The 22,198-nt window shown below is 35.2% G+C and overlaps 2 protein-coding genes across 2 annotated transcripts; one reads left to right on the forward strand and one right to left on the reverse strand.

Moving 5' to 3' along the window:
* Positions 1-437: 437 nt before the first annotated feature.
* On the reverse strand, positions 438-10,850 carry LOC128188176 (tricarboxylate transport protein, mitochondrial-like). Its single transcript, XM_052859071.1, has 7 exons — positions 10,640-10,850; positions 7,011-7,221; positions 5,995-6,080; positions 5,448-5,585; positions 2,798-3,018; positions 2,257-2,330; positions 438-1,428 (listed from the first exon to the last, which is right to left on the reverse strand). Exons 1-7 carry the CDS (start codon positions 10,752-10,754, stop codon positions 1,317-1,319), a joined length of 957 nt encoding a protein of 318 aa, XP_052715031.1. The 5' UTR covers positions 10,755-10,850; the 3' UTR covers positions 438-1,316.
* Positions 10,851-14,338: 3,488 nt separating this feature from the next.
* LOC128188181 (centromere protein M-like) lies at positions 14,339-20,776 on the forward strand. Its single transcript, XM_052859078.1, has 6 exons — positions 14,339-14,512; positions 16,843-16,919; positions 17,584-17,682; positions 18,191-18,270; positions 19,030-19,121; positions 19,506-20,776. The coding sequence occupies exons 1-6, from the start codon at positions 14,450-14,452 to the stop codon at positions 19,641-19,643; spliced, it is 549 nt and encodes a 182-aa protein (XP_052715038.1). The 5' UTR covers positions 14,339-14,449; the 3' UTR covers positions 19,644-20,776.
* Positions 20,777-22,198: the final 1,422 nt, after the last annotated feature.

Consider the following 22,198-nt stretch of genomic DNA (forward strand, 5'->3'; position numbering starts at 1 on the left):
GGTAAAACTAACGTTCTATGTACAACTACCTCAAAAATTAAATGCAAGGTTTTCAATAAAATACTAGTTTGCTTGAATATAATCTTTAAAAACTGAATGATGATGGATTTGCATACTTAGGTACATCTCTATGGTAACCAGGTAAGTGTAGAGACAGGAACATCTTACATACATATATATGTATATGGCCTCAACAATGTAAAAAATAAAGATCTACAAAGAAAGGAATTGCATGCTTCTCTATACCTAAACGAATCACTGATTCTGGTCTGCTAATGAAAATAACCCAAATTGCACCAAAAATATCCACCAATATACATGTATAACTAATGAATGAATTCATAGCATTTTCCATTACTTCTACAAAGTCAGAGATGATGTACACGATAATGATTAATAACAATGTAATTATCAGCGAATTTTTCGTGTTGAATAGGAATTCTGGGATATAAGTCCAGCTTACAATATTTGTCATCACATGACAAAAACACTAACATCTTTTGATAAAGAGTATGGAATGCAGCAAGCACGAGTTGGAATAGCTCTCATATACACCACAGTCATACCAAACTCATCTCTAGATCATCATTTACAATAGTTCTCAACAAAATGTAAAACAGAAATTATTGCAGCACTTATAAATATATGAACTACATTACATGAGGCCCTGAAAGGGAAATTAAATTACATAGCATAAAATAATCACAAGTAAGTACATGTACTAACTACAGAGACCTTCAAGGACGTATAATAGCATAAACAAAAGCAAAGATAAATATATTAAGAAAAATCCCATGGAAACTATCCCAGTACAGTGAAGCCTGAATGTTACGGCGGTGACAGATTAATATTTGTAGACAGCAGTCACACCTCTTAATCACTGAGAAAACCACATTTGTGTAATACTTTTAGCACAAAAATACAACATCTACAATACACTGTATTCTTTGTAAAGTGGAAGCATGGCGAACAGATAGCCCCCTTTAAAATATTGCGTGTCAAACAGAAGATAATGTTGAAGTGAGAACGTGAAAGATTTACATGGGCATCTAGCCTGCTGATTTTTATATAATTCTTGGTTTACTTCTACGTAGACTTGAATAAAATATAATTAAAAAACAAAAGTGTAAAAGCTGACATCAGCTTTCTGATATCATTCTATAAGTCTGATATTGCATAAGTTCTAATGCCTGGTTTATAGCACTATGATGGCGGTTGGTTTCTGTCCAGTTTGGCTGGTTCATGTGCAGCACACAACCAGTTTATAGATTGGTTTCCCTGATAAATAACTTGGTAAACGAGATCACAGCTTTGAATTACCATTTCCACACTCGGTTGAAGACCTCCATCACAGAATCATATATCATAAAGGTAATGGCCACATCTAAACAAACGCGACTTAACCTAGGTACTGTGCCTTTGTAGAACCTGGAATCAAACGAGTTAAAACAATTATAAAGAGCAACCAAGATCATTAGTTCATGTGCAAAAGACACTTTCAATTGACAACTTTCAATTAACATTTATTAAAACGATGCATGGGGTGAGGGTGGTCGGAGAGGTTCAGCCCCCCTGCAAAATTCAATTTCTCTAAATTTACATTATAAAATTACCCAAACAAAATGTGCCTCTGACCCCCCCCCCCCCCCCCCCCCCCCCCCGTGGCAAACTCAAATAACCGTTGGACCCCCCCCCCCCCCCCCCCCCCCCCCGAAAAATTTTCTTGATCCATACTATGATGGTTCAGGTATAATGTGTGGTATCTGCAGACAGTTGTGACATTTTGAAGCATATACCGTGTTGTGCTCAAAATATATCACATTTATCAAAAAACAAATAGTCATAATGCTTTTAAATCCCTCAATTTCTCTTCTTTTCAAATCATAACAATTATGTCTGAGTTTGTTCTTCTTCAGCCTTTATCTAGCTATCACACACACGTGTGACATGCTGTACTAATGCTTAAAGTTGAAAACACACATTCCGTTTTGCATACCCTTTCTGACTATGGGCCAACTCAATGAAATCTTCTAATCTTCTCAGAATAAGAAATACACAAATCATATAACATAGAAAAACTCTTCAGCTTTTGGAGATATAAAATCAAAATTGTATGTGTATTGTCTAAGCATACATGTGAATAGTCATCTTTTTTACCACAAAAGTGCGAGTGAATTAATCATGAAAATGATTTATGAGTTGGTCCAAAGTCAGTCAGCGTAAGATTCTGACAATGGGTTTCTGAGAATGACTTACGCTCTAGGTCCCTCATGTTTAAATATCTGCACAGCACAATCTATCGTGCCTTTGTACTTATGAGCTTCAAGGCCCTACAAACAAGAAAGAAATATTCTTAGTTTCATACATGTACCAGTGCTGGCAACCAACAATTTTGTATTGCTCAACTTAGTCCTCAACTCAAATTATTGTAAGATATGTGCATAAATTTGAGGTCAAAACTCAAGACTTGAGACTTAGTAATGACTAGTCCGAAATATCTGACGTTTTTCTGGCTTTTTTAACGATTTCGATATTTACTTGCCAGGAAAACCTGGCAAGTAAATATCAAAATCGTTAAAAAAGCCAGAAAAACGTCAGATATTTCGGACTAAGTAATGACTTGAGGAAAGTTGGTGACGGCGGGGTCAAATAATACTGCAAAAGATGGTAAATTTCAGCCCTTTTCTTCCCTATCTTAATCAACATAAAATCATACCAGCCCGAGAGTAAAAAAATCATCTGAGTCATGGAAACAGCATTATGAAATATGATGATAAATTGGTCATATATCGCTTACCTGTAACCTAGTTTTGATGACATCAATAGGTGTGTTACCAAACACTGAGCACGCCCCTGCAAAAGCTCCAAATGCCCCCACAATATACACAGGCACTGGTTTCTTGGGGTCACCCTCTCGGTACCAGTTCTTAAGGGATTCCATCACAAAAAACCTAATGGCCTGATTAGAGCCCTGCTTAAGTATTGTAGGAACAACGCCCTGGTACACACCTCTTATACCTGAAGATGAAAATTTAAATATTTTTGTACCACTGATTTGTATTATTGTAAACTGTCCGGGAAATATTTGAACCCTGTTTTTCTTATTTTTGCCCCTTTTGCCCTAATTGTAAACCGGCAAATCTAAGACTGAGCAAATTCAAAGAAATTGTTCATACTATCTCTCATTAAGTACATGTACAACTGGTTTAATTCAAGATGGGGCAAAACTGTTTGCAATTGTAGAAGGGTGAAAATTACACAAGGCTCCATACTCCATACAATAAGTTGCACATGTGATTTTACAATGTATTGAATTAGATTGTTATTGATAGGGTGTCATTCTGATTTGAATTTACCGGTAATTATATTCACAGTCTAAAATATTTCCACAAACATTAAGACACCTATACATTATTTAACAATCACAGTCATTGAGAATGTTTTACCTGTTAATGTGTTATAATAAGAAGATATTAAATGACTGAAGTTCCCAACATAAAAAACTGTGATATTTTTACATTATAAAAGACTCTGAAATCATTCATGAATAATACAGGCCAGGTAAAAACACATGATAAGAGGAATATTAAATTATATTGTTATACTTTCATGTTAAATACTGAAATCTGATTGGTTAAGACGCAGTTAATAATATTTACTATTACCCTCAGCGTTAGCAACGCACTTGGCAACGGGTAACATTAAAAAATGTTACATGCGCGAAAATTATGCGCGTACGGTTCGCTGTAGAATTCATGTTATTCCTATATAAAAGCAGTAAAATTTTCGTAAAAATTTTAAAAAAGACATTCAGTATAACAAAATAAATAGTGCCTGTTTGGGAGGATAACAGTTGAAATTGACACCCCTCGAAAACCATTGTCAACCTCCGCTTCGCGTCGGTTGACAATGGTTTTCTCGGGGTGTCAATTTCAACTGTTACCCTCCCAAACAGGCACTATTTATATAATGTTCATACGATGGGATATTGTTTTCAAAAAAAATTTTTAACTGACATGTGTTGGTTTTTTTGTTGTTTTTTTTTTTTACAGAAAAACACCATCAATAGAAAAAAACTTCTATTTCAGGATAAATCGTAAAAAAAAAAAATGAAATATTGATCTAGCTGTGCTGCAACAGAAGTTGGAATAGATTTGATTGAAGGGAAGATAGCCTTATGTTAAAAATTGACTTCTTAGGCTTCAGAGAGAAGACAAGTTTCAAGACAGCTGATCAGAGATGTAATATACCTTCTACAGTAAAACATGATTACAGTCAACACCCTTAAAACAAATTCCCGCTTAGGCCAAAAAAAAAAATTATTCCTGTTTCCTGTCGCCCGACCGACCCTATCTTTTACCCTCCGACCCTAAAAGTTTTTTTCGTGATCATGATGCTGATCGGTAACTTCGCCAGAATTTCCTCAAAAAGAGAAGTGAAAGTGCCCGGTCTTCTAAATTCACAATCGTGTAAACTGACCTCACTGGCAAAATAATGATAGTAAACTAATATACAGACATTTTTACTGCATAAATTAACCTTGTGGTTATAGTATAACTTGCAACTATCTTATTTTCAGGGTTTATAAATACGGGTGATGCAACAACATACTGTGCATTGGAAATTACAAAAACGATGTTTATTACTTTGAATCCTGATATATAACAGTTAGTTAATGACCTGTTATTAGTTAATAACTGCAATAAATGTTAAAATTATCATAAAACTGCTGTCTATATTATCTTGAAAATTAAACAGATCCTGATAGTAAGTGGGTCAAAGGGTTGGACTAATACCCCAAATACACGAAAGTACAGACACTGATTTGATATTGACATTAAGCTTAAACAAAACAGAAATATTTATCCAGAAAAGGATAAATACATTCATACACATATCGATTAAATTTTGCAAATAAATATTAGTTTTTATTTTTAATTTTAAAAAATTGATTTTTTTTTTCGATGTAGGTTTTTTCTATACATTACATGCATAATAATACATAGACCTTTGGAAATTTTGAATCATCATTAACATACTGTGCACTGTGAACATACTTTTTTCTCATTATAACACACATTCTTGAAGTTTTTAAAAATAAAATATTTTTTAAAAATAAAATTTTTTTCCTACCTACCTACCCTAATTTTTTTGGTCAGGTGACAGGAAACATGAATATTTTTTTTTTTGGCCTTACAGCAAAGTCAGTTAAATTTCCACTATTCTTTTAATTTAATTATGATACATATATTACTAATGGTTAAAGAAAATTATGCATATAACAAAACAAAATAGATCATCCCCGACACTTCCCTACAAGTGGGTTTTACCATAAGTACATCCACCGTTAAAGTAAGGACTATTACAATGTACTCTGAAAAATTACCCACTTTAACCAGAAGTACCGGTACATCCACCATTATAGAGCAGACACTATCAGTTCCTACCTTGCTCTTTTATAATCTGGCTGACTCCATGAAAGAATCCTCTGTAATGGGGGTTTGCTGATGTCTGGTCATTGATAAACTTAACCTTGAGTGTCTCCATAGGTGTGACAGCTAATATAGCTTCCGATACACCAGCACCTGTCAAAGGTAAACCAAGGTGTCCATACTGAAGGTGATCCAATACAGGAATTATGTGTAGAACTAACATTTTGTAGATGTCAAAGACAACCAATTACTAAGAAATATGGAAAAGAGAATAGAAAGGTACATGAAATGAATAATTTTTTTATTGCATGAACATTTAAACCACAAGGCTGATAGATTTGTACACCTAATTTTTATGCTTATTCAGAGCTAGGAGCAATTATACACATGCATGTAAACTGATAGTTTTGATGTTCAACATTGTATATTTGCATTGCAAACACAAGGTTTTTTCTCTCGTTTTTCTTGGGTTTCTTTTTTTTTTTTTTTTAGGAAAAGAATGGTAATTGGCATAAATTCAGAGAAACCAAGAGGGCTTCATGGCAATGGTTACAGTTCTTACCAAGACCACACAGCACTCGTTTTGATGGACTAAGGTTACCATTTTCATCTACATTAAACCTTTTTAGCTCTTCAAAAGCACCAAACCTAAAACAAAAACAATAAAGTTATTGATCTTTTATTTTTGCATTTATGGTTATGCCAACACCATATACATAAAGTATATAATGTATTTTATTTTTGGTAAATCATAAACATGAAGACATCCATGTTTCACAAACTTAGGAAAGGTTTGGAGGGAAACTGGAATGAAAGCTGAACATCCAATCAATACGCTCTACTTTTGGGCCGTTTCTATCTGAATCCACCAGACTAGGAATTTTCTGTGATTGACGATACCTAATCAAGCCTATTCACCAGAAAAGGTCCCAATATTTAGATTCTTCTTCTTCTTAGGCAATTTCATTGATTTTGCAAGTCTCATTCCAAGTAGAAATTCAAGCTCAAATAGATTTTTCTTAGCTAATTGAGATTTCTTGTACATGTAGGAATAACATCATCAATAGCTCTTAACTGACCAGATAGCGCTCGGAATGAGCATCAATGAATGTCAAAAATAAACACGCAACCATGCTTTATTTAAATCTCCCCAATGATCTCTTAGAGGGGGCTCTATTTCCATTTCTCCATTATATTAATCTATTAAATTAAATAATTGCAATTCATTCAAGGTCATACACCAAGGATGGATAATTTTTCCATGCTTCAATACATCACAAAAGTTCAATATCATTTTAGAACAAGCATGATCCTACATGTACATTTTTCGCTCATCAAATATATATATGAGCAAATGAAAAGATTTTAGAGGTCAAACATTTTTCAATCCTGTTTTCAAGAATGAAATTCATAACTTTCATTCTTTTGTAAGCATGGCTAGCCCTGCTGCTAAGCTATCTATGTCACAATAAATGCATTCATAATCATATAAGGTACCATGGAATTAAATGACTAACTGTATTATCTATGTCACAATAAACAAAATTCATGGCTGCATCGCTTCAATAAGTTTTTTACCTGACGGCGGATTTAGGAATAGAGCCGTATAGAAGGACGCTGAGTCCCCTGTATAGACCCCTCACTCCGTAGTCCCTGACCGTCACAGACACACAGTTGACCGGGCCCGTGTACCGCTTCTGTACCCCCGACCGTTCATCTAGCTGGAGCTGTGTCTTCACGTACTCCGTCGGAAATGTTATACAGATCTCTAAACCTCCCGTGATTCCACCTACAACAGGAAAAAACAGGGAAAAATTGACATGGAATTCATCATTAAAAAAATCCTTTCTGTTATTCACACTTGAGACTTCTTTTCTGTTAATGGTACAAACTTCTCACCAACAAAGACATAATTGTCACTATTAAACCTGATTCATTATTTCTCAGTATGAAAGACAATGATATCAATCCTAGCTTTATAATTACAAATGTATATTAATACATGTACATGTATAGATCTTCAACAAACTTGTAGTCATACTGGCTATGTTCGATGATTATGGAGACAGCTTTTTGCCATCTTTCAACTTTCAATCGTCCAATTTTCAAAAAGCAATACTGGTATATGCAGAATCTTAATCAGTTTGAATTTTTTTCAAAATTGAACATAATTTATACCGGTAATGTACATGTACTTTCATCTACAAAATATCAATATCTCTGTGTGCCAGTGCCCAATATAGATACCAACTTAATTCAGACAGATAAGGGTAATAGTTCAGCTGTCATCAAAACCTAGGAAGCAGTTGATACAGAGCTAGGGGAGAGAACTATGGGTCAATGATGTGTATATCTCCACAAAATGATAGGATTTATCCTGTATCTCAAACAGGGACCCTGTCAACAATGTTTACAACTTCTCAAAATGACAAAATTCATCCTGTATCTAAATCAGTGAATGTAATACTTAACTAGCTGTGTTATCAATATTGATTCTGAGATTGGCAATCATGACGGGAGTTATAATAATGAGAAAAAATCATATCCTAGTCAGGTTTACCCATTGTCATTTGCTAATTACAATTTTTAAACCTGAGAAGAACTGTTATCAGCATTAATAAAATGCAACATTGGTTTCTATGATGAATTCCTTTCAGTAGCGACCTTTGGGTTCCTCAGCTTGAATGCCTGAACTTCTAAATTATTTGTTGTTTCTAATTGATTAGCAATTTACTTCTCTCCTAAATATGGATTCCTTAGCAAGCTTCTTGTCAAAAAATCAATTTGCAAACTTGCATTCTGTCAGTGTGATGTACTGAGAGGGAAAATCATTGTCATTTACGCCAGGTTTTATTACAGTCTCCCAAGATTACAGATTTTTCACAACTTCAAAGCTTTGATTAACTATAGGTTCAGAATTGTGCACAAGTTCTTCCAGGAAAATGTGAAAGTGGGATTAGTTCTCTCATGGAGGCCGACAAAGAGCTGACCCCTAAAGTCCTCTCCCCCACCCCAAGTCCCACCTTATCTTCCAACCCAAGGGTGACTATATCCTCTCCACTCCTCTATACATATTCATAGCCAGCTGAGAGGGCCCAACTTCTGTTTACAAGACTGAGAGATTAAACTTCATCATAAATTCTTATTATGATTATTGAGGAAACAGCTGTCTGTATGTATTCAACACTTTTATAAACAAAGGATGTGTTTAATAACAAGGAGAACTAAGTAGACAAGAGAAGTCGCAAGGTCCAGGACATTGATTACCATTGTTGTCATAATCTACTTTTATTCAAGTCGTGTAAGATTAACAAGACAGCTTTTAAGTTTCCACATCTTCCAACACCTGATGCCACAAGCTTGGGCCAATACAGTCCTGAACGATCTTCTTGTATTATCAATAAGCAGTCTGGGTCCCTTAAATACCAAAATTCGGTTTAATTCGTACAAATCTTACAAGTAAATTGAGTTTTCAATATATGTACATAACTGACAACATCATTCATTCACATTAGATAAGTTTTCATCACTATCCTAACCTCTCACAACACAACTTGATGAATATTCCTCTGATTGACAGAAAACTCAAAATTAAGTTTTTCAGTGTTTAACTTTGTCAAAAGATAAGTAAAAAGGCACTAATCCATTGCATTGCAACAAGATGGATTTCACTACAAATTTAAAGCTGTCCTAGTAACATTTGAAAATCGAAAAGTGAGAGAATAATGTCAAATGAATGTGGAATTATACCCCTACCTACCCTTCCTCACTTTCACATATTCTAACAACTTTAAGATTGTAGGTTATTGTCAGATATCAGACGCGTGTCACAGCTTGATTAATTTACTGATCTTTATTCACAAATAATAACACTCTAATCACTAGTAGTTTGTCAAGGAAACTAAAGTACATGTATTTAATCAAATATGATATATCACATCAAAGTCACTGGTCAGTTGAACCAGCTATTACAATTTACAGCTTTTCCTTTCCTGACCAACATGCAAGCCGTATATATAATATTTCTACATATAATATTTCTACATATACATGTAGTTAAATAGGCCTCTATTTATATGTATATATATATATAACACAGACAAATTGTCATACACAACAAAGCAGTATTATGCAAAGCAAAAAACATTGGCAAGGTGGGATTGAGTAACTAGTGCAAGTTATTCTAAATGTGGTATAAACAACTCATGTACCGGTATATGTTCATCTACTCCCACCTAGTAATGCATGCACTTTATCAGAGGGATTGACACTGGATGATGCAATGTTTTTGTCTTTTGACATTTAAAGTATATGTATGACCAAAAATTCAGTTTCTCTCTTCCTGCTAAAGCTCATTGAAAACAATTTAAAGTTCTCTCCATTAATTCAAAAGAGTAGTGGTTTTATTTTTAGATGCATTGGGATATCTGATCTTGGACTCTTTGTCAGAACAGAATGCCTTAGCTCCCCACTACTAGGAAGTGCCACGGTGCTATTGTCAACATTACATCACCTTAAACAGTTCAAACCACTTCTTCCTAGTTTTACCTTTATACAGGTAAATGTTTTTCAAGGTCATGACCACAAGTATACCTGGTATTCTTAAAATAGAATTTCTTGAAAAAAAATTAAAAAAATTATTGATGAATTTGTGTTATGTTAAATGATAGAAACCAAGCGTTGCTGTGTTCTACAGTGTTAGTCTGTTACTGTTCACCAATGACTGTGGAACACAGTATATCCTTCAGAGACCTAATGAGTGCATATGCGTGACACCCCCCCCCCCCCCCCGCCCACACTCTTTAACATACATACATGGTTTTAGGGTTTTAAATAACGTGTCTCTTATCAGTCTTGATGTATCTGCATCATTTAACGACTGCTACGGGGAGAAAATCGTTTGCGCCAGGTTTAATTATGAGGACGAAAAAACGTGCGTTCTATTTTTAGAATCAAAACATAAACATCCACATGTACACACACGATGTTGACGCGACCCCTTTAGTACTAGCGAAAACCGGTGTGGAGCACCACGCTCTGAGCACTGAGTCAGTCTGGACATAAGTCCAAGGTCCGTGACATCCACAAAATGTGTGTCAGGGACCCTCTCTCCTCGCCCAGATAAGATAATACTAGGGGTGTTTTCCAGAACTCCGACCTATTTCTGGTAAAGTTTATTCGCAACGCCTTAGACTTTTACCACTTACCTGCAAGAATCGACTTGGAGGCTTGAGCCAAACTAAAGGAGCTTGACGGGGAGGCAGGGGCAGCAGCAATATTTCCGGCCAATGGCCTTTTCTCCTGTTTTCGGTCCTTGTCCATTTTCTCCAAGGATTCGGCTGCACACCTCAATATTTTGTTGCGCTATGTTTCGCGTGGAAGTTCTCCCCACGGTATCATCACGGGAAATGACATCACGCCACAATTCTCGCGAGCCTAACCCACTGATTTGTCCAATCAACGCACGGCAAGAGAAATCTCATGTTTATATTACGACGGCGTATACGAAGCAGAAAAATATAAATAAATCATCTGAATGAAATGATTAATGAAATCCTTGAACAAATTATTTTTAATTATAGAAACAAAAAGGAAGGAAATTTTTTAAACAATTTAGAAAATTGCAATTTTATTAAAGTAGGCTAATTTGTGCGTTGTAATTTTTACATTCATATGTACCGTGCTGTCATATATAATAAGTCCACCGTTGTCCAATAGCCATAGTCTTTTAAAAGTAATTCCCAGCAAGGAAACTTGCACACACACACACACACACACACACAGACACACACACCTCGCCACACACACATACGTCATAGCTCGGCGTCGGAAGTGGGGGGGGGGGGGGTAACCCCCCCCCCCCCCCCCCAACTCTTTTTACAAAGTTATACATAACTTTTAGTATATACGTCCCTGATACACAACCAGAACAAAAGACCTTTCTTTTTTTTTCTTTTTTTGCTTGTTAAGATTTTTGATAAGTCTAACTCCCCCTCCCAAACCTTCAACTTCAATTTCATTCCGACGCCACTGCACATTACCAGTTTAACAAATGCGGACCCCTTACCCTGCCCCCTTAAATCATATAAAATATTTCTTTGATAATTAATGACTATTCTGCTGTTATATAATAACTTAGCATATTCTATTAGCTTATAGGTAAATTTTTCTGAAAATTGTGCAATCTATATACTTCTGGATATGAATTCATTACAATTCTTTAAGAGTACAATGTTAATTTAAGAGTACGTTTACAATGTTAATTTTACCTGGACCAGTGGTGTATGAATAAGGTCCTATAACATAAACTCATAAAGTCTAAACTATTAGTAAAAATGGTTTTTATTATAGAATGTTTTTAGTCGATTTCAAGCATTTGTTTCGTACGAGAACTAAATACATTGTGCACATTATCAAACAACACTACCTTTCTCTCTTCGATAATTTATGGTTCTCGATCGTCCTGCAGGGTAGTCCGACAAAAACGAGACTATAAACGCGTATCATGAACACTTAAGCTGAAGATTAATTCAAAATAAATAATTTGCTTGACAAATGCATTTTGATATAACGGATTAATAATGCAAAAAACGTGCGTCTTAAAAAAGGCGATAGGACGCGGTAAATTGTTTTTTATTAATGGTTCAAAAAATTGCTACACTGTGTCATATAGTAACAGAGAAATTCCTATACATAGACTGTCATAGTTAAAAACACATTCCTAGACAGTGTCATTGATACAGAGACATTCTTAGACAGTGTCATTGTTACAGAGACATTCATAGACAGTTTCCAATTGTAAGGAACTGTATTGCTTCCGAGGAAATAGACAGTATATTATTACAGAGGAAATGGACAGTATATCATTACAGAAGTAATAGACAGTGTCATTGTTACAGAGGAAATAGACAGTGTCATTGTTACAGAGGAAATAGACAATGTCACTGTTCAAAGGAAATAGACAGTGTCATTGAAACAGAGGAAATAGACAGGGTCATTGTTACAGAGACAGTCCTAGACAGTGTCATTTTTAGTACTAGGGACTGTATTATATCAATTGCATTGTATCAGATGAAATATTTTTACAAAGACGTCACTAGACTGTTTCCTTGTTACAGAGATTTCTGAAGACAATGTCATTGATACAGAGACATTCTTAGATAGTGTCATTGCTACAGAGACATTCCTATACAGTGTCATTGCTACAGAGACATTCTTAGACAGTGTCAGTGCTACAGAGACATTCTTAGACAGCGTCACTGCTACAGAGACATTCTTAGACAGTGTCATTGTTACAGAGACATTCATAGACGACAGCGTCACTGCTACAGAGACATTCATAGATAGTGTCATTGTTACAGAGACTTTCTTAGACAGTGTCACTGTTACAGAGATATTCATAGATAGTGTCACTGTTACAGAGACATTCTGAAACAGTGTCACTGCTACAGAGACATTCTTAGACAGTGTCATTGTTACAGAGACATTCTTAGACAGTGTCATTGTTACAGAGACATTCTTAAACAGTGTCACTGCTACAGAGACATTCTTAGACAGTGTCATTGTTACAGAGACATTCATAGACAGTGTCACTGCTACAGAGACTTTCATAGACAGTGTCATTGTTACAGAGACATTCATAGACAGTGTCATTGTTACAGAGACATTCTTAGACAGTGTCACTGCTACAGAGACATTCTTAGACAGTGTCATTGTTACAGAGACATTCTTAGACAGTGTCACTGCTACAGAGACATTCATAGATAGTGTGATTGTTACAGAGACATTCCTAGACAGTGTCACTGCTACAGAGATATTCATAGATAGTGTCATTGCTACAGAGACTTTCTTAAACAGTGTCACTGCTACAGAGACATTCTTAGACAGTGTCATTGATACAGAGACATTCATAGACAGTGTCACTGCTACAGAGACTTTCTTAGACAGTGTCACTGCTACAGAGACATTCATAGACAGTGTCATTGTTACAGAGACATTCTTAGACAGTGTCATTGTTACAAAGACATTCTTAGACAGTGTCACTGCTACAGAGACATTCATAGACAGTGTCACTGCTACAGAGACTTTCTTAAACAGTGTCACTGCTACAGAGACATTCTTAGACAGTGTCATTGTTACAGAGACATTTATAGACAGTGTCATTATTATAAAAACAATTTTAGAGACTGTATTGTTACAGAGGCATTCCTAGATACTCTCATAGTTACAGAGACTTTATTAAAATAAAACCATTGATAAAATATAGCTTTGTTCGTAAATTAAAGATTATATTGCAATTTCACAGAAAAAATTGCATCTCCGAAACAAAATAAGATACTCTGCCATTTATCGATATTTGTATTTCTCTTAATATCCTATGATATTACATTGTGAGTTCGGCGTTTAAAATGTACAATGTATGTAGTTTCCTTTTTTTCATTCGTTAACTATTGTTTAGAGGTGTAAAAAAAGAAACCCGGTTCAAGACCACCTTTTTTAACATGGCTAGTGAAAAATATGGGATTTTAGCAGAGACATAAATAACATGTTATTTATGTCTCTGATTTTAGAGAGTGATTTTAAATTTTATTGCTATACACAGAAACATATGTAAGGTTAATAATTTTTGTCGTCGGAAACAAATAATAAATAACTACACTATATCCGACAATCAATTTTAGTCCGACCTTGTGCTGCACCTTGTAAATTGTTGAGCTCGTTTTTGTGAATTTGACGTTCTTTAAGCCCCATGCAACTGAACATGCTGAAGAGCACTTATTCTTAATTTTGATAATAGGCTATGGGAACGTGAGAAAAAAATCTTACCGGTGGAGTATAAGAAACTTATTCTGAAATATACGGAATTATTCGGTTTACGGGTCACGGTTTTAAAGCTTATTACAAAACTCATCGGAAATGTACACTTCATTCTCCCGCGTTTTTCAAAATTGTAAACAAAATGCGGTGTCGACAACACAAGGTACATTGAATCAAACTCATCAAACTGGAAAACAAGAATGAGTAATTCCGTATTGATACCTTATAACAAGGTACCCCAGTATCAGTTGGCAACAGTATTGGTAAGTGCATAGTTAAGAATTGTGACATTTATAAAAATTTTGCGATGACAAATCGCGAATTTCCTCGAAATATTTTACATTTGAGGAGAGGCGAATATAAAAGTTATATAAACATATACGTCCCTGTTAAACATGCATTTAAAGTCAGAATCAATCATTTATTACAACAACATACATGCATTTTCCTGGAATTTTTTTGTAGCCTGGACACCTTGAATGGGGTTAACATTTGGCAAAACTGTACATTTTGCGTACAACCTGTATGAAACAGTCTAACATTGTCTACGTGTTGATATTTTCGGTCTCTTCTTCTTCTTCTTCCTCTTCCTCTTCTTCTTCTTCTTCTTCTTCTTCTTCTTCTTTCTTCTTCTTCTTCTTCTTCTTCTTCTTCTTCTTCTTCTTCTTCTTCTTCTTCTTCTTCTTCTTCTTATATTAGTGATGATAACTTTAGCTAGGTTAAGGTTTCCTCTTTTATAAACAGTTAAAAATATTTACAGAATGGCCTGATACATTTACAAGGGTTGTTGGGCCCAGGGGCTGGGTCAGGGGACACTGGCTAGTCCTGATCTGAACTCCTCAATACATTGTAGTAGGAGATCATTCTCTCATTTTCTCTGGCAGGTGATTCCAAAATTCTTGTAATGCTCCTTGGTAATAACACTGAATAAATTTCACTCATATGACCTTGTGGGAAGAAATTCTTCTTGATTCTTGAAATCCTCCTTGAGTACAAAGGCTGACTAGCTACAAATGTAGCTGTATCTATCGCTACCTCTGGTTCTTCTGTGTAATTTCTGTTGTGCACTTTTCAGGGTTTAAACATATCTGCCACCTTCTTTCCCTCTAAGGCAGTGAGATCTTCCTGTAACTTGGCTGCACCTCTCTGCCTACGGGTCTGATGGTATACCAGCCTATCATCTGCGAACAGTCTGGTGTCTGGTACACTCCTTGGTACACTAGGTAGGTCATAAATATAGACCAGGAAAAGGAGTGGTCCCAAGAAGGTTCCCCGTGGTATCCCAGAGAGGGCATCCAGAGGTGAAGATGTATACCCCTCCAGAACCACTGATTGGGTTCTCTGACTTGGGAAGTCCTAAATCCAGCCAAGGGTGGGGTGCCTGACACTATTAGTCCCCCCGACACCACTTAGTTCTCTACTTCAATAGCAGACTTTTGTGAGGGACTTTATTAAGAAAATTTCAAGAGTATGATGTCTGTCTGGTATCTCTTGACCATACTCCTGGCTATTTGGTCCAGGGTTATGACAAGTTGTTCAGATTGAAGTGGTCTATTAAACTGCACTATGTACAAAATGTTCCATGATCCTGCAGTTTACCAAAGGAGACGGACCTGCATTTGATGGTTCAATTTTCTCCCTTCTCTTGTAAATAGGGAAGATGTTTGCTCTGCACCATTCATCTGATATCTGACTATCTAGAAAGAGTCTAGGGAGAGCTGGAACATCTTTGTCAAGACAAATGCTAGAATTTCATCAGGTCCAGTATCTTTGAATGGGCACAGTCCCTAGCTTTGTAATTTCAATATTCCCCTCTCATGAATGGTTATGTTGACCATTGTAGAAAAAGGGCCAGGTCATAGATCAGGGAGAGAACATAGATTCTGCCAGGTATAGACAGAATGAAACTGCTCATTAAGGATAGAAGCTTTACTGACAGTGTTGCTGCGAAGCAATCTAATTAAAATTAGATCCTTCACGCTCGTATTTGATATTTCGCTGTGATACATATCAAATACGAGAGCGTGAAGGATCTAATTTTAATTAGTCAGATTTTTCTGAAATGACTCTATCATCATAAAAACTGTAGCTTATTTTTTTTTAATGACGAGAGCGTGAAGGATCTAATTTTGATTAGATTGGCTGCGAAGGAATCCTTCTATCTGGGATGAATCCAGCTTCCTGTTTTTGACTCTTTTTTTTTTACATTTAAAACAATGTGGATTTCACCCATGTGATAAATGTTTTACATTACCAGGGGCATATTCTTCCCTGATGACTCCACAATGCATCTAAGGCACTATAATTAAAGCTTTTATGGAAATAGAACCATTTCAACAAGGCTTTGGACTTTCCGTAGGACGTAGCTATCATTTCTTGCGTCAAAACATGTTAAAAAATGACGCTGGATTCAAGTGAAATATGCACCGATTGCGTAGTCTTGGCTCAAAAGCCAGACAAATCGTGTTCATTTCAATGAGCTTTCACTGAGTGGACAGCAATGAAATAGACAGGCCTATGTCACATTGCTGTTTGACACAACTACCCAAAGTCCAAGCTCCTGTTATAATGGTTCTAATTATTTTATCTGTAGCTTGTTGGATCCGAGGGCCTTGGGAAACATGGCTTTGGGAAATGCTTGATTAAGAATACCTGGTTTTACCTGCAAGTGTAAGTATAAAATTTCAATATAAATTTCATTTGTTTGCATTTTTATATCAAATATAAAAACACAACACGAAGAATTAAATGTAAGGGTGCTCAATATTTAAAAAAAAACACACACACAAAATTGTGATGTTAAAAAATAATTAAATGTCACAGTAGTTCAAGATTTTTATTGAATTCTGTACCTGAAATAAATATCTTCTAGAGGAGACCAGAAGATGGTCAGTGCCACTTGATGAAAGAGTTTTAAAAAAGTTAACTTTTGCTTATAGTTTTCATTACTGGTATATAAATCTAAGTCTAACCCCTTACCCTTTTTCAATTTGCTTCCAACGCCACTGTAAATGAATGTAAAGAAATAGTGTATTAAAAAAAAGAATAAAATCAGAAATAAAAAATTTGTTACATGTACCATTATTGCAATATTCTTTCGTTATTGCTGTAGGAAAATTTACCTTTCGCAGACCATTGATATAGATTTTTATAAGAGTATTGTAAAATCAGACTGTTTTAATGAAATTAGTAGTGATATCATTAAAAATCGTACTGACTTAGTTATTGAATTGCAAAAATTAGTAGATTAGGAATCAATACAAAGACAAAAATATTTGTTGTCTGAGGCGTCTTGTTCATCAGTATGATAGATTAAGTATCTTTGTGATTTCAGGAGGACAGCCACCACCCTCCCCCTCCCTGTGACCTCGGACAGCTCCCGCCCCAGGATTGACTACATCTGTTTCCTGATAGATCTCACCAGCAGGGACAGGTACGTACAACAGCTTGCTCCAGATTTAAACACTAGATTTAATGTTTTGTTAAACCTTTTTTATCAATCAATTTGCTTTAATATTTTTTTAGCTAAATGGTTAAAGTATGGGGCTTGTGAACCCACAGATCATGAGTTCGAATTTGCTTGGGTCTTTTGTAATATTTTCTGAATAAAGTTTTTGAAAATCAATTTTTTATCCAAAATTGGATACTTTTTTGCCTATTTGACTTACTGGTATAAACTTCTTATGCATCATGCTATTTATCATAATCAAGTAATTTTCTGCTGGTTTGAGAAACTATTTCAGGGTGTAGTGAACCACCTTAAAGGTAATTTGGCTAGAAGGGGAGGTAACTGGGAATTTAATAATTTGACAATTGTTATTTTTTTTAATAAGCGTATTCAAAGCTGAGGATTTTATTTTGTAAAGGGGTATAATCTGTACTGCAAAACTTTACACAAAACAATCAGAATCAAGCTGTAACCTTGACCTTGTGTTCTACAGCTTGAAGACAGTGGAGGAATCCCTGAAGCATGTGGATGTGAGATATTTCCTGGGAAAATGTTGTTTTGTTGCCTTAAAAGGTAAAATTACTGAAAGGATTAACACTACAATAACACATATATCAAATTCCAATCAGTTATATACTACTACACCATTCCACTTTACACTACAATGTGTAAATGTATCCCAACTGATCACTTTTACACTACAACTGTATCACATCTAATAACTTTGAGACAGCATTTCAGTATGATATTTGTCATCACTTTTACACTAAAGTATAAAAATATAACATATTTGTCTCTTTTAGTTACAAAACAACATTTGAACACATCTGTTACCTGATCACTAATGGCTCTTGTATCACAACTGTCACTCTTAGAACCATTTTGACAAGAGCTTGGACTTTGGGTAGTTGTGTCAAACAGCAATGTGACATAGGCCTGTCTATTTCATTGTTGGCCACTCTGCCATGGCTCTCTGAAATCAACAAGATTTGTCTGGCTTTTGAGCTATGACTACGCCATCGGTGCATATTTCGCTTGAAACCGCGTCATTTTTAACTTGTTAAGACGCAAGAAATAGATAGCTATGTCCTACTGAAAGTCCAAGGTCTTGTTAAAATGGTTCTAATTGTGCCAGTTTTTGATGTATGTAAGTGCACAATTATCAATTATCACTGAAGTTTTACACACATATATACTTTTGATTTTTTGGTCAAGTTTTTTGTGACTTTTTAAATGGCTTCTTTATTATAAAGAGTTGTTTCTCTTTAATAAGTTGTGACTGTGAATTTTAATGATGTTAACTTACGGACTCTTCTTTCCTTGTTATTTCAGTGAAGAACCCAGAGAAGAGAGCCATTTTCATTGAACAGATAGCCCAGCTATCCCAGCAGTACAAATCTGACGTGTTGTACGGTTCATTTGAGGTGAGCTCTGGAGGAGTTGTCTATCTTTCAACAGTCAAGTACATTAAATCTAAGGTTACTAGGTCCTGCTGGGTATCCCAAGGTTATATACGGTCTGATTAAACGTGTTCTGTAGTGTATACAGAACAGATAGACCCCGAACCAGTCTGCCAGGTACTCAGTACAGATTTAGAATATTACCTCTTGAGTTGTCATTTTGTGAAATTTAACACTTACAAGGGCCTGGACAATAAATATGAACCTCTTTAAAACAGACAAGTTTAACTCGTTTATGGCCCTTTACTGTGCACAGAATTTACATTTTATATTTATTGACACATCACAACAACAGCAGCTGTTGTTGAGTCTGATATAATGATGATACCTGCCCTTGTTTGTTTGTAGACAGAAGCTGAGTCAGCATTCCTGGCCGAACAGATCCTCAAGTCTGTGGAGATTGCAGCTGGTCTCCAGAAAAACAAGTCTCCGATGTTCCTGGAGTGTTGTCGGTTCCCTGTGGCTGGGGAAGAGAGTGCAGAGTGAAGATCCGGGAATTTCTGGACTAGCTGGAGAAATATGTTCAAAAATCACATCTGTTCCCAAAGTGTTGGGTATCATGATACCTATATCTTTGTTGTTTGATGGTTGTGGGATGTGCGAGTTACAGTGATATTCAATGTGCACAAAAAATATAACAAAATAGCTATTTATTTCTGGTTCAAATAAAATGATGAGATACATGTATTTTCAGTGATAAAAGTTTATTCCGGTCCATGTGTTACAGTTATTCTGATATTATGTGTGGTTTTAAAGGGTCGTTTGAGAAAAACAACTTAAACTTATTAGAGATGTATAAGTTTTACTGTGTACATGCATATTTGTTTCAGTTATGTATAATCTTATGTTTATGTGAGCAAATTGTCATCCCGGCACCCTCTCAATGCATCAAGCAGTCTCTGGGAAGATCTTTAAACCACTGAATCCCATACACCATGAATTAAACTTTTCTTTATGAAAAGAGATGAAAGTGTCCAAACCGATGTTTGAATTAGATTTATTGCATGTACTAATTACAGCTGATATAATTAGTTTCAATAAAGAGAAGTATACTTTAGATGCATGAAGCTCTGTCTCTTTTCTATTTTGCACATTACCTCTGGCAAGTAATAATCAGCCTCCATTGTAATTGGTACATCTCTTGTATTGATACTCAGTATTAGTGAGCTTGTAATGTACATACTTTATCTCGAGACCCCGTCTTATCTCGTGAGAACAGATGTAGAGTCTCGGATTATGATCACTCATTGAAGTGGAACTGGACCAGAGAATGAGGTCGATTCTAATTCTGTGATGCTGGCGGTTTATCCTTTGAATCCTCCACATTAAGTTGATGATCAATGGCGGGGATTCAGTGGCTGTATGATGATATCTTTATGGAGCATGATGAATCAAAGACAGACACCTGAGATGATGGTGAATTTCAGGATTCTCCTCCATTGATCCAACATTAATCTCTTGTTCTGCTTTATCTGACAATTTTCACGTTATTTTATTTTATTTTATTTTTGATTTTAATAATATTTATATGAAAGTATCTGTCATGTATTAAAACAAGTTTGTGTCGAACGAAATGTAACAAATCATTTTGCTAATTAAAAAATAGATTTTGAATTTAAGCTGGATTTTGTTTGTGTTGTCAAATAGTTTTGAAAAGTTGAGAAAATTTAAACCAATGGTCCTCATGGTGATGCTTATTCAATGTGCATGGCATTTATAGAATGTTTGTTTTTTGATTAATTAAAGCATTGATGTAAATAAGTGTATATATCTAGACTTATCACTCCATTACATATATCACAGAAATAATACTGTTCGTTAAATTGGTTTGAGCAGTAGAATTTCATTAACTTACAATCTATTGATTTTTCAATATGGAGTCCTCTTTCTGCTAATTTCAAACTCAGCGTGACATGCACAATTGACTTCCTTTGTCATTCCATTCGGCAAAAAATCAAAGGACACAAATTTGTTCAGGTTGCCTGTGTGAGACTTGACAATCCAATGGTTGATTTCACCACAAACATTAATAAACCAGAAATAATAGAAATTCTGAGTCTTTTAGTTGAAACTTTATTTGATATAGATAATTTACCTTCTATAAAGGCTTACCCCATATCACCTACAGGTTTACCTACACATGTATTACATGAAGAGTGGTCTGAATGTATTGAATTCGCTTCTGACCGCTGCGACCCGAGTTCGAGCCTCGTGATCGACCCCCCCCCCCCCCCCCCCCAATCAACGACACCCTCATACAAACATCCGTGCCAAAGAGGGATATTAAAATTAAGTTGCACGACTGGTTTGTCAATCGTTGTGAAGTAAATTGAGTTCAGTTAATACATTGAACATGTAGATGTCAGGATGTTTAATATTTTGGGGATTGGTTTATTTCTATTTTACTCTGAAGTTAAAGTCTTAGGACAAATATGAATATTTTAAAGATGTATCTGGTAAATATTTGTCTATTTATTTAATTTTGGGGCGGTGCGGATCAGAAACATTTGACCAGCAAAGATGAAATCTTGGTTACATATTCTTACACTTGTTTATCTTTACCTGATGCATTTTTCTGCACTAATTTATCAAGGGTTTGAGTTCACATTTCTGCATTTATAATTGTATAGATATCCCAGGTACATATTCCATGCAGCATTCATATTTTGTTTAGAAAATTGAGATAGATATTCTTACATTTATATTTTGTATGGAAATTTTGGTTCAATTGAACAATATGTTGTGGACAGTATGCGCTTAATTCACAATTGTTATCTGTTATAAGTTACATTTTCGTGCGTTACTATACATTAAATTTTATCTTATTTTTTTTTTAAATCGCCATTTAACATATTCTAGTATGCAATAAATGACACCCAATGTCTGTTTCTTAAATTTTAGATTAGATGTTTTCTCTTGTTTGATAGCAATTTAGTCGAAGAATACTTTTGTAATCACGTGTAATTTAAGATATGAAAGAAATAATTAAAAAAAGACAATAAATTGATATCGATTTCAATTAGTTCTATATAATTCTCATG

The sequence above is a fragment of the Crassostrea angulata genome, chromosome 6, assembly GCF_025612915.1.
Source record: "Crassostrea angulata isolate pt1a10 chromosome 6, ASM2561291v2, whole genome shotgun sequence".
NCBI lineage: Eukaryota > Metazoa > Mollusca > Bivalvia > Ostreida > Ostreidae > Magallana > Magallana angulata.

Bases quoted from the DNA above. Each gene is read 5' to 3' on its own strand.
- LOC128188176 (XM_052859071.1), bottom strand. From the start codon at position 10,754: ATGGACAAGGACCGAAAACAGGAGAAAAGGCCATTGGCCGGAAATATT. The intron at 5,586-5,994 runs GTAAGAACTGTA...TACCTTTGACAG, and splicing joins ACGAGTGCTGTGTGGTCTTG to GTGCTGGTGTATCGGAAGCT. The intron at 2,331-2,797 runs GTAAGCGATATA...TCTTGTTTGTAG, and splicing joins TCATCAAAACTAGGTTACAG to GGCCTTGAAGCTCATAAGTA.
- LOC128188181 (XM_052859078.1), top strand. From the start codon at position 14,450: ATGAGTAATTCCGTATTGATACCTTATAACAAGGTACCCCAGTATCAG. The intron at 14,513-16,842 runs GTAAGTGCATAG...TTTTATCTGTAG, and splicing joins ATCAGTTGGCAACAGTATTG to CTTGTTGGATCCGAGGGCCT. The intron at 17,683-18,190 runs GTACGTACAACA...TGTGTTCTACAG, and splicing joins GATCTCACCAGCAGGGACAG to CTTGAAGACAGTGGAGGAAT.